The 12671-nt window shown below is 40.0% G+C and overlaps 1 protein-coding gene across 7 annotated transcripts in view; it reads left to right on the top strand.

The window, feature by feature from the left end:
• CEP104 (centrosomal protein 104) overlaps window positions 1-11060 on the top strand; it is a 41790-nt gene extending 30730 nt beyond the window's left edge. For 4 of the 7 annotated variants that reach the window (XM_077837030.1, XM_077837024.1, XM_077837029.1 and 1 more), the window contains 6 exons: window positions 152-260; window positions 2380-2518; window positions 3003-3070; window positions 3750-3840; window positions 4681-4730; window positions 6940-11060. In XM_077837030.1, the coding sequence (XP_077693156.1) occupies window positions 152-260; window positions 2380-2518; window positions 3003-3070; window positions 3750-3840; window positions 4681-4730; window positions 6940-7032 (550 nt within the window). In that variant the 3' untranslated portion in view covers window positions 7033-11060. Of the gene's footprint in view, window positions 1-151; window positions 261-2379; window positions 2519-3002; window positions 3071-3749; window positions 3841-4680 lie in introns of all 7 variants that reach the window. The other 3 variants (XM_077837028.1, XM_077837027.1, XM_077837026.1) reach the window with 3 other exon arrangements.
• The last annotated feature ends 1611 nt before the right edge of the window (window positions 11061-12671 follow it).

Raw genomic sequence — 12671 nt, 5'->3', positions numbered from 1 at the left:
CAGAGGCAGGTATTATGTAGGGAAGATGTTTTATACAAAAAAAAAAAAAACTGTCTATGTCACAGAATGATTTTATACTGGAAGGAGGTTCCCTTCCCTTGTTTCTTTCAGTAATCTATAGTGTTTGTTATTCTTCCTCTGTCTTCTCCAGCCTATGCATTTTTTGTGGTGAAAGGGATGAATCCTTCACAGAGGAAGGTTTGGATCTCCATTACTGGAAACATTGCCCTATGTTGACAAGATGTGAGCACTGCAAACAGGTCAGGCATTGGACTCAAAAGCCTGTATCAATATTCAACCTAACTTACACGTTCCAGAACTAACACAAATAGTGAATTATTCTGTTGTCAATTGATAAGCTGCAAAAGGTGAAAATTGCTGTTTAACAAGAAGTTCAGTTTGTAGCAGAATCATTGTCATGGAAAATAACACGAGGAAAAAAGCAGTATAAGGAACCAAATTAACAACCAAAGTAAATCTGCTCAACATACTTGTCCATTTAAAATGTCACAGCACCATTAGAATGAGGAAACGGGAAAGGAAGGGGATCTCTCTTCTGGGTTAGGACAAATACCTTTTAAATAGTGTTGTTTGGAAGGAAAGGCTGTGTCACATCTATAGGGGAATCACTGCTATGCAGTATAAGCTGCGGATGCATGTGTGAAAATCAGAGCTCTTGCTGTGTGTGAAATTCTAAATCATTTCAGACCAGATGTCATACTGGGGGAGGAGAAGTTAGTGATACTCTTCCAGACTCCACCCACAAAATCAGCTCTGCCCACAGGAGACATGTAGTCATAGTTGATTGCGCAGATGTTCAAATATGATCACGCATGCTCTCTGGGTTCGGCTTTTCCACCACTTGGGTCCTAATACACTGCTGACTCTGCTGGGCTCCTTGAGCTTGGCTTCTCCTTAATGGAATTCTGCTGGGCTCAACTCTTTCTTGATTGAGGGAGGAATGTAGCAGTGTCTCCCAAACCCATTTGCTGCAGTTGCCAAGGGAAGCTGTCATTCACAGTAGATGGTGCATGTGCAGATTTTCATAATGTAACCCTCCCTCTCCTTTTTTACACAGTCTGACAATCAGTTGTATTGTTAACATTTTAGGCATCTCAGTAAGCTCCCATTGAGATGAATCGGGCAGCTAATAACACTCAGTGCCGTTGGTTCAGGTTCTGCAAACGTGGGCAGGCATCACTTTATCAGTTACACTCCATACATGTTTTTGAGCTGTGTTGATAATTATCACATTTAGAGACTAGATTTTGTCTTTTAAAAAGTGCTGAGATTCTGGAGAACAAGGCAGCATGCCATATGACTACTAACCAGCTCAGTGTGGGCCCTGTTTCAGATATGTATTTATTTGTGGGGACACTTTAACATTCCAGTGTTACCTGTCGAGTAGCTTGCTCCAATTTGTCATAAGCTGAAAGTGCAAAACAAATGTAACTTACACCTCAGGTGGGCAGAAGAGGGATGTAGCCGGAGAAGCAATTAAAACAAGGACTAAAAAGCGAGAGGCCTGGGACAGCTTATTTCAATTCCTTTTCCTGTTCCTTCTCCCACCTCTGCCTTTCTGTTCTTTAGTGTGTAAGCACCATTATTTTGTACACCCACTGACTTTTAGATTAGTCCAAATGTACTTCAGTATTTACATCTGCTTTGTGACCAACTTCTACCTGAAGTTCAGCTTGCAACACCACTTGTGGGCCCCAAGACTTCCATGGGAGTTGCATCCATTTATTTCATGATGAACTTGGCCTAGGAGCCCTTACTGAGGTGTTTAATGTGAAACTTTCATTGATTTACTCAACCACTGGCAGTCAAGGTGGCTTTGAAGCATCTATCTAGATGCTGCTTGATATGTTGTACAAAGATTATCCCAGGAAGAAGTATGTGTTCCTGTTTTGTCCCATGCCTGCCTGTACGTACATGCAGTGTTAGCAACTTCTGTGTTCATACACAGTACAATACATGGAATCATTTCTAACTGTATTTCAAGGTAAGAATAGAGTTAAACACAGGAACAAGTTTTAAGTTACCTTTCCTTGTTTTATTTTTAAGCCTATAACGATACATTTTTGCTTTAAATTTGCAGGTTACAGGTGTATGAAACACAAGCAGAATGTTACCAGACTTAGGCATTTTGAAATTTTACCCTGAGTCCTATTTTCAAAGGTGAATTAGGAGCCCAAGTCTCATTAATTTTCAATGACATTTAAGCTTGTAGGTGCCTAAGTCACTTTTAAAAATGAGACTTGAGCTCTAAAGTCACTTAAGATCTTTTGAAAATATTATTCTTAATTTCATAGCCCAATACAAGTCTATTCCTGTATTTCTTGTATTCTCAGCCACCTGTCTGTGTTCCTGTTGCAGGTGGTGGAGATAGCAAGCCTGACAGAGCACTTGCTGACTGAGTGTGATAAAAAAGATGGCTTTGGGAAATGTCAGCGTTGTAGTGAGGCCATTCTAAAAGAGGAACTGCCCAAACATGTGAAGGGCAAGACTTGCAATCGTGAGTAGTTTCAAATGGAATAAGTGAAGCTGGGGGGAGCTGCTCAATACCTCAAAAGCTCAATACCTTTGGAAAATCAAGCCTCTTCAATTTAGGTGCTGGTGTTGGAATCCTAACTTGAGGCTAAGGATTGAATATTTTTGGCCTAAATGTTTTTGCCTTTCAGTGCTCCCTGCACTTACCTCCAATTAATGCATGTGCAAGTGTCTTGTGAGCAAGAACAGAAAACCCCTGAAGATTGCTCCACAGTTTAGAGCACCCTCATTACTGTAGAACAAGCTGAATGCACTTCTGTTTGCTTTTCTCCCTTTCCTTTTCATTTTTTCTCTTGATCATCGGTTTCTTGACTAGGCAGGGGAAGGTAGAATAGTAGCCAGTTCCATCCCGTGCTCACAGAAACTGGCGGAGATCAAGCTGCTCCTCTTGCATTGGGCAAAACACGTGGCAGTAGCGTAACTTTTTTCCCTCTTTCTAATCATTTCAGCTGCAAAACCAGAAAAGGTGGCAAACCGCTGTCCATTGTGCCATGAAAACTTCGCCCCAGGAGAGGAGGTAAGAGAAAATGAGTGTAATGTCAAATTGGTCTTGGTAGTCTTGTCACTAAGACTTCAGTAGTTTGTTCTTTAACACGGAAATTACCTACACTGCCTGAACATAACCATATCAAAAAGTGCCAGGATTCTCTGCCTGTGGCTTCAGAACAAGGTTAATAAATGCAAACTGGTAGCAAACTACTTTCAAAGCCTGTGCAAAACAGGAATTTAATGGCCACCTTACTTATTCTGAGATCAGCCTTGAAGCAGGAAATGGTGCCTCCAATTCTCCCCCCGCCTTAATTTGCTTTGCTAAGTGATTTGATGGAGTAACATTTAGGCTTGTTCAGGTTACAGCAGGAATTGATTATCTATGTTTGGCTTTCATTCAGAGGTCTCTTCTCAATCTGATCAAGACCGTAGTTAATAGGCAAAAGAATGAGACAATGTGTCATCTTAAACCCAAGGTGACTGTGAGATGTTCCAGATTTTGTCCTCAGTGCAGGCCAAAACTATTGAAATCTGCTTGCTTTTCTCAGTAAAATGACACCTAGCATTTCATTTTTCCTTTGATGCTGTAAAAAGTGTGTGCGCATTCACATGGCTGTGCACACGTGTAGATACAGAAATAGCGTTCGTATGAAAGACCTGCTATTTCTCTGCTTTTGTAACACCACTTGTTTCTTAATTGATCATAGGCCTGGAAATCTCACCTAATGGGCAAAGATGGCTGTAAAATGAATCTGCGGAGGGTGCCTACGCTAAATAAAACTCTGCTGATGCAGCCTGGTATGGATTTCCTTGTGATTACTATGCTTTTCACTTGGTTTACTTATTTAAGCAGAAGGCTCTATTCTAGAAAGCAAGTTGATCCTTAGTCAAGAACAGTTCAATGCATTATTCAAGTATTTGAATATGCTGACTCTGTATTTCTAAATATGTTGGTATAGAATAGCACACGCAGAGGGCAGATTACCCTCTGATACTCCAGTCAATCTCAATGACTTCATCACAGATGCGCTGTTGTAATGGAGTGGAGAAGTTGCCTCATTTTTAATTTTGTCTTATTGTTCGCTCATTTTATGGAGCAGCATACCACAAAGACTCTTCTTGCTGTAGTTGCCCTCTTATATCACACGGTATGCTATAAACCCAACAGATACAGTAGTGCACAGGCAGCTGCTTAAATGCTATATTGTCAATATGCCTCAGGCCTGAGAAGGGCCAATTAGAGATGCTAATCTAATCCTAACTATGGGATGGAGTGAAGTGAATAGGTAGTCTTTATCTGTCCTGTAGAGAACTAGAAATTAGGACACTGGGTTGATAAGCATCAGACAAATGCCTGTGGCAGGTAGGTAGCTGGGAACTGAACTCTGACCATGAACTCATGTCACGTATGGTGGGTCTCTGAACAGACTGATGGTATGTTCATGTCAGATGTTAATGTTTACTCCCTGGCCTGGATTCAAATGTATGATCCATCTCCTGTTACCACTCCTGTGAGTAATCCTGTCACTTCAAAGTCAATCTTATTACTTCTGTCAATGTTGTAGCTAAGGCATGTACTTGAAATGCAAGAGATATGCAGTATTTGTTTGTGATTGATAATCTTTGTTCTTTTCCCAGGAAAAGCAGCAGGATTAACCATAACCAAATCAGGTCCTACAGCAACAAAGGTTCGATCCCCCTCTGTAGGAAGCAAGATCCCTGCCCCAAAAGGGGGCCTGAATAAAAGCACTGGCAGAACATATGCAAAGCGATGACATGAGAAGTACTCATTTCCTTTGTCTCCATAACTGAGCAAGTTTTATGTAATGCACAACATTTCCAAGATTTGTTTGCAAGTGATAGGAGCCCCACGTCATCCATTTCACCTGAACTACATGCTGCTGTTTATCAACCACAAATAGTGTTTGACTGCTTCATTTACCCAATAGTTAAAGCTTATATATTGGTTCTCTCTGTGTAGTGTTGTGTATAATTATCCCAAGAATCTGCATCTCACTGTTAGTGATCTGCAGTCTTTTAGGGACAAAGCCTCTGGCCTGCTACACTCCTTTTGCACTTCCCCAGTAGCACAGACGGAGCAGAAAGCAGCTGAACCTTCCTTGGTGAGGATTCTCTCAGCATGGGGGAGTATAGATCCGGCATAGCCAGATCCTGAGCTACCCACTGCAGCAGCAACCAATGTAGAGATCCTGGCCAAAATATAGCATGCTTCAGCTGTCCCTGGTCAGTGTATGATCCCATGGGATGAGGGCGGTAGCCAGTGTAAACAAGAGCATCCTTGATGCTAGGACAAGTAAGGAACTGGCCCCAGGGTCAGGAAGCCACAACTGTCTCTCTTTTGGCCCTTCCTCGGGGCATAGCTGAGACTCTGAGTCCAACTAAATCAGGTTTTCAGAACAAAGCTTTGAGGTATCTGTTCCTTTGAACCAAAGCTAATGTTCACTGACAAATATTCCCAAACTGTTTAGAGAATGCAATCATTGTATCATGTGACTTTATCACTTTAATGAAGTCACTATAAAATTTGTTGGTAATTGTTCTCTGTCAAAACTTGCTTGGGTGTGTGACACAGTAAAATGAATAGTGTCACTACATATCTGATTGAGGGGGGGAAGTGCTAGTTGTACAGAAATAGAACTACAATAAGACTATAGTATCATTTACCTACAGTATGGGTCGACTAGGTGTATTTCTGCACCAGTCCAGCAAATCAAAACCAATCTACAGAGAAATTACCATATTTAGGCTTTGAAACACATCACTGAATATTAGAAACACAATAGCTGTATTGCGATCACAGTAGCTTTGCTGTCATTAAGTTTGTGTCATCGGAGTCCCACAACCCAACTGTTCTAACATACAGCTAACAAAAATTAAAGTAGAAAGTAAGTCTTGAGCAGCTAAAAATATTCCTTTATGAGACACTTTGAAATTCTCTAGCTGGCCAATGTTCCGTAGTCACAGAATGATGTGGGTAAACAATATGCTCTTTCTAGAAAAACTTTAACTGTTCTTTCATTCCTTTGGGTTGGCTGTCTTACCTCCAGATCCAAGTTTGATATGATCAGTATAATGAATATTTCAGGTAGCAGCTTGTATATTATATAATAACTATGTATACTTATAAAAATATGCCTGTCTATACAGAGTACCTGTTAGACATTTATAGCAAGGGCTTAAGCATAAATTATTCTGTCAGTTAAAGTCACATTTAAAAAAGCAGATTGTACTTCCAAAACAATTATTTCATAAATGTGATTAGATGGACTCTTGTGAACAGATACACACCTGGAGCAGTGAACTTGTGAAATATCAGTTTCCCTAAAATAAAACTCTACTAGAGCTGTTTAATTCAGAAATAACATTGGAGAGTCACCAGCGCAGGCCAGGAACATATTTTGAATCCTGCAAGACCCGACCTGTAGTTTCTCTCTACCCATAAGGTGCCCAGTTTATAAGCAGGACAAGAAACTGAAAAGTTTTTGTCAACTGCCTTGTTCTCTATTATCCACCCTAACATCTTGTAAAGCAAAATATCATCCCATTCTCTGGAGACTGTAATTCTCCATTATGCCACATACTAACATGATTTGATAGTAATTCAGCAACAACCATTGACTGTGGGTACCATCTATATGTCTACAGCAAGCAATCCCATCTGTTCAGGGGTTTCTAATCATTCTGGGAGACAGATTGTTGGCTGAGGGGAAAAATTTTGTTTTAGCAAAAGTGGATGAAATAATTTTGGTCATTTAACTTACAGAACTGCAAAAAGCTAGTCATTTCTTCTGTATGCTTTAGCTCAAAACTGCCATGTTTCTAAACTGAGATTGTGCATAGTATTTTTTCTATAACAATGATTTATTCTTCATTTAGGACCAAATTCAACTCCCAGTGAAGTTTAGTGGAAAGATTCCGATTGACTTCAGTGAGTTTTGGATCAGCCCTTATAACAATACATGTCTGTGAGTAAAAGCTACCAGGAAGTGTAGCTTTGAAAAATGGTTTCTCTCGAAGGAGAGAAGTTACTGTTCAAAGGCTTTTACTACACTTTTCAGTGGGTTTTACGACATGCATTTGCTGTGCACAGTTAGTGCAGTACATATTCCAAAATGTTTCTCCAATAGACAATACAAGTTCCCAATAAATTTAAATTTTTTTTTACAGTCACCAAAGTGCTAGAAAAGTTGCTGTTTAAATGGCCTCTTTGACAACCACATAGTCTCCATCGATGATTTCCCCACCCTATTTGCTCAGACACCGTAATGCTTTCTGAACTGCAAACAAGAGACTAGCCTATTCATCAAAATGCATGGTGAAATCCTGGCCCTGTTGAATTCGATAGAAGTCTTGCTATTGACTTCAGTGGGGCTGGACTTTCACCCGCAGTCTAACTTACTCTACAGCTATGTGTTTGTGAGCAGCTGTTTGAAGTGTTACCCCAGTCTATTTATTATTTAACTTTTAATATAACATGCTGCACTTCTACATCACTTTCCACCCCCAGAGCTGAATAAGATTGTTGCTCCATTGCCTAGTAGTCTGTGGGGATGGCAAAAGTTTCCTTTAGATAGAATTGTTTGATTTCATAAGAGTGGGCTAATAGAAACCTGCTACCAATAAAGGCTATAGAGTGGGAGGGGGAAAATGTATGTTACAGGAGAAAATACTTCTTGATTAGAAGGGAACAGTTTGCATAACCACAGGAATTTGCAGCTTATTAAATTGTTAATAACAATACTAGTGTAAATGCATAGTAAAATGTTTAACTGTATGCCCTCCCTTATGTGTGTGGACAAGCACCTTCCTTAGGTATTAGCAGGAGCACTGACCGTATGAGAAGGAAAATGTGGTATACCTCGTAGGTTCTGTCTCTCTCTAGGAAATTTGTGATCCATAATTTGCCACCCGTGTAGCTCCACTGCTGGGAGCAATAGGGGAGGCGTATAGTCTTGAGACTGATTTCCCCTCTGTAGCTCAGCCCACCAAAATGATCCTTGGAGACGCGAACAAAAGCTGTGTATACTGAGAGGAAAGACCCGGTACCTTTAGTGAAATTTGGCCTTCCCTTCTGTTTAATCATAAGTCTAGACTTTTCAAGGAGGAGTGCTGCCCAAATCCTAGTTAATGCCAAGACTCAGCTCCAAATAGAATCCCAGAGGTTGGTTGAATATTGCCTTAAAAATGGGGAAGGGTTTTAGGAACTGTAATTACTAAAAAGTAAAAATCCATTTTAAAAAAAATATATTTTAAAGCTTTAGCTCTAGTGACCTTCTCCCTTGGCTATTTTCAGTGCCCTAATTTCATAATAACAGTTTCTCTCATTAGCTCTTTAGTAAAATAAACATTCATAAAGCGACATTCCACTGTGCAGTTTTGCTTTAAACAGAACACTGAGTTCTGAGGTGTAGTGTGTTAAAATTCATGTACACCCTGGAACAGCACTTAAAACACCTTTTATTCATTGTAAATTTCAGGATATTTCCTTCCAAGATAAAATTAATTGTTCTGCACCACTGTTCACAGCAGGATCCAGAAATATGGGATTATAGTAATCTGAAAGCAATATTTTTTCTTTTGCCACATTGATACGAATTTGCTGTATTTATTGTATTTTGTATATACTATATTTGTAGTGTACAGTTTTTAATAGAGCTTGGTTGTGTGCTCCGTACATGTCTATGAATTTTATAAGCACATTGCAGCACTTGCATTTGAAATGCTGTTGTATGTAACCTTTAAACACTCCTTCACATATTTGTTAGAAATTAAACGGTCTCTCCATTTTAGAACCTGATCCTGTAGTCCATTATGCAGGCAAAAGTCCTGTTGACTTTGCTCAGAGTTTAGCCTGTGTAGTGACTGCAGGGTCAGTTGATAAGATCCCAGTGTACAGCTTACCTTTGAATGGTCCAAACCTGTAATCTTTTATACCTGGAATTCAATGGACCTACTCCTGTCTGGAAAGGTTTTCATGCGTGTAAATGTTTGCTGGATTGGGCCCTCCTGGGGTGCACTGCATTGGTAAATGTGACCCTTCTCAGAGTGTGGTGTCTTATGAATCAGGTGATTAACAGTTAAAACGAAGGCATTTAGTTAAATCCTTCACATAACTGAAGCAGCAAATATGCTCGCTGTCTCTTAATTTGAGTAGGGGGTTGCCCAGAAAACAGGGCCGGGGTAGACTTTTATAACTACGTCGTCTATAGGTTAAGCCCCAGGAATTGAAATAAAGGCCATATTCTATTCATATTCTACTGTTACTCACCATTTTGAATAGCTGATAAATTTGGGGCTGAACCTGGCATTGTTTTCAGGAATTCAGTATTGCTTCTTTCTGACATCTCCAATTCTTTCCTTGGCTCGGACTCGCTCATCTCGAAGGTGTTTGAAAGTTGTGATGCTTAGGTCACTTGTCTAAAATGTGCATCTTCCCATTTCATGTGTCAGCACCTCACAGCAGGTGTATGAACTGCTTTCCTACTATCTTAAGCTACTTTCTAATCTTTAACTAGGCTCCTCGTCTGTGCAATAACTGCACAGGTTCCTTAAGTTCTACTAGTCAGTGCTAAATGCTTTTGGATTTATACTTGCTAATACAAAGACCCAAGGCAAACTTCAGCACTTTTGAACATTATTGGGACTGGGGACATTGCTTACTGGATTTGAATTCCATAAATAAAATACGGAAAGGTTCAGAGAGACGCAACAAATATGATCCAGGGTATGGAACGGCTTCCCTACACAGAGGGACGTAAGTGCTGCTCAGCTTAGAAAAGAGGTCACTAAGGGAGGCGGGATAGAATAGAGGTCTACAAAATCATGAGTGGTGTGGAAAAAGTGAATAGAGAAGTGTTATTTACTCTTTCACACAATACAAAAATCAGGGGTCACCTGATGAAATTAACAGGCAGCAGGTTTAATACAAATAAGAGGAAGTATTTCTTCGCACAAAGCACAACTAGCCTGTGAAACTGATTGCCATGGAATGTTGTGATGGCCAAAAATAAACTCCGTTAAAAAAAGAACTAGATAAGTTCATGGAGAATAGATGGACCAATGGCTATTAGCCAAGATAGTCAGGAATACAACCACATGGTTGGGCAACTCGAAATCTCTGACTGCCAGAAGCCAGGAGGGGAAGACCAGTGGATCGCTTCCCCTGAAGCTCCAGTACCGGCCACTGTCAAAGACAGGATACATGGCTAGATGGACCATTGGTCTGACCTAGTAACGCCATTCTTACATTATTTTGATAGCTTTTTTTTAATGTTGCACATGTTATGTAAAGGAGAATGGTACTCATTTTTCTGCAGGCTAGCACCATGAAATTCTAAATGGAAGCAGCTCCTCTCTCCATGAATAAACTCAGGATTACATATTGTAAATAACGTTATTTCTCTTCTAACATTCCAGGCTTCTGGGATGAGCAGAATGGATCCAAATTTCTGTTGGCTGTATATGCCCTAGTAAACATCATAGCTGTAACTCACTCCTGGTGCTGCACTAATTCTGTTCTGTGCAGGTCTATGCACCGCAGGGCTTAAAGCACGGGCAGGTTATCACTGTTCCATTCGTACCATTGCTAGCACTAGAGGAGCCGCACCTTGCTGATGTCCTTCAGCTTTCGAGCAAAGTTAGATGAGACAGTAGCAAAAATAGCTGAGCCCTACACTACAGCTTCAACATCCGCTGCCTTCCAGCGGTTCCACTGCTGTTGAGTTATGGCTACATAGTTTGCTGGTGTCGATCATACCCAAAGGGATGTTGTGTTAACACTTTTTAAAGCTTTTAAATGTTTTTGTGTATTTGTGTGTTTTTTAATTTTCAGTGGAAACTTTGTTTACATGTAAACTTTCCCCTTCAGGGTTGTGATCCAAACACAACTTTGTGAACGTGACAAGGCAGGCCAGTTCTGTTTTCATTGTCTCCAGTGACTGATGTGGAAAAAGTAAACACAGCATAAATGGTGAAAAATAAATGCAGGTTTAAAATTCTGTTTGTCGTAGTAAATATAGTAGGGTAATACCTAAGGTTTTAGTAACATAGGAACAAACTTTTTCTGATGACCTTTTTTTCACATTGTCTCAACTATTTTACAAAACCGTACTATGGATTGGAAAGCGTGTATTCACAGGAGGAAATGAGGATGCAGCCTGTTGGCACGCAGCATTTAAAATAACAATAAAAATATGTACCCCAGGGCAACTCCTGCGAAGTCATCTTTTAAGTCCTTAATTCCTTCCATTAAGTCCAGGGTAGTTTAAGGGATTTTGGTTGGTTGGTTGGTTTGGGTTTTTTTGTTTGGTTTTTTGGCAACATCTTTTAGGAAGTGAACACTTTAATAAAGATTTTAGTGTGTGTAATAGTCTATATATATCTGAGCACATACTGTGAAATCAAAATTGCAATCCCAAAATAGAGGTTTAATCCTATTAAACCATCTAGAATTAGAAACACAAAATTTCCAGGTGGATAAGTGGAAATTTTCAGAGACCTTAGAACACCTTTATTAATAAACACAGTAATACTATTTATAGATATAATTTTAAATGATGATTTAACTGGGCTGCTTTCTTTTTAATAAACAGTCTATTTTCCATCCTTTGTTAAAATAAACTCCTGAGTGAAAAACACAATGAGACACATTCCCATGCTATGAAAGAAGAAACACAGGTGTTTCCAGTGGCTTTTGTGGTTCTGGAGTAAAATATTCTGGAGCTAAAACTATTTTGCAAGGTCACATCTTGCAGGATAAAGGAATTCCCTCCCCTCCAAACACATCATGTGTACTCTTAGCTCAGCAATGGTGCAGCATCACTTCTAAAGAGAGAACAGACTTTGGCTCCTATTCTGTGGCTTTTCCATTTTAATGTACTGGGCTCTGTCAGTATCTGCCAATTTTTTCATCTGTCTAAACTGCAGAGACGATTCAAGCGCATAGAGCATTCACTCTCTCCAGGAGAGGCTCCTAGGCCTCTGCTTGGAATTCCACTACAACAAATTATTTGATTGTTCAGTACTTAGCAGTTGTGATGCTTTTCCTTGATTGATAAGCTATCTGTGGAGAGCAGGCCTGATCCTAGAGGTCTTCAATCATCATGTGTAGTGGGCGAACACCTAGATGAAATATGTAAATTATATTTTGTTGCTATATTCTAATAAAATTCCATCTATTTTAGCAAGTACTGATGGCGTCTCTGCTTTTGACAAACATGCTCTGTCCTGTGTGTGCTAGTCTCTGGCACACATGCTGAGCTCACTAACCTGCTAGTGGTTTGATTTCTGATTTACTCAATTCCCACACGAAACCTTTGCAGGTGAAGTTAAAGCTGCAGACACAGCTCACTGGTATGACTGCATGCACCTCACCTTTCAGGAACATTAATTAAAAGGGAACTCAGGAAATGTGGATTTTTTAGCTGCTCTTCTCACACAGGGCACCCAAATCCCTGATTTTCCCCCCTGAAAATATGCCCTGAGAAAATGTGGAACAAGCAGTTAGAGGTTAATCACCACGTGTAAACCTGAATAAAAAGGTGTAATGTACTCTCCAAGGGGAGACCCAGGCTTTATCTTGCATCGTAGTAAACTTACTCTCCGTTGGT

Source organism: Eretmochelys imbricata, chromosome 18 (assembly GCF_965152235.1).
Source record: "Eretmochelys imbricata isolate rEreImb1 chromosome 18, rEreImb1.hap1, whole genome shotgun sequence".
NCBI lineage: Eukaryota > Metazoa > Chordata > Testudines > Cheloniidae > Eretmochelys > Eretmochelys imbricata.
This window is presented reverse-complemented; position numbering and strand designations above follow the sequence as displayed.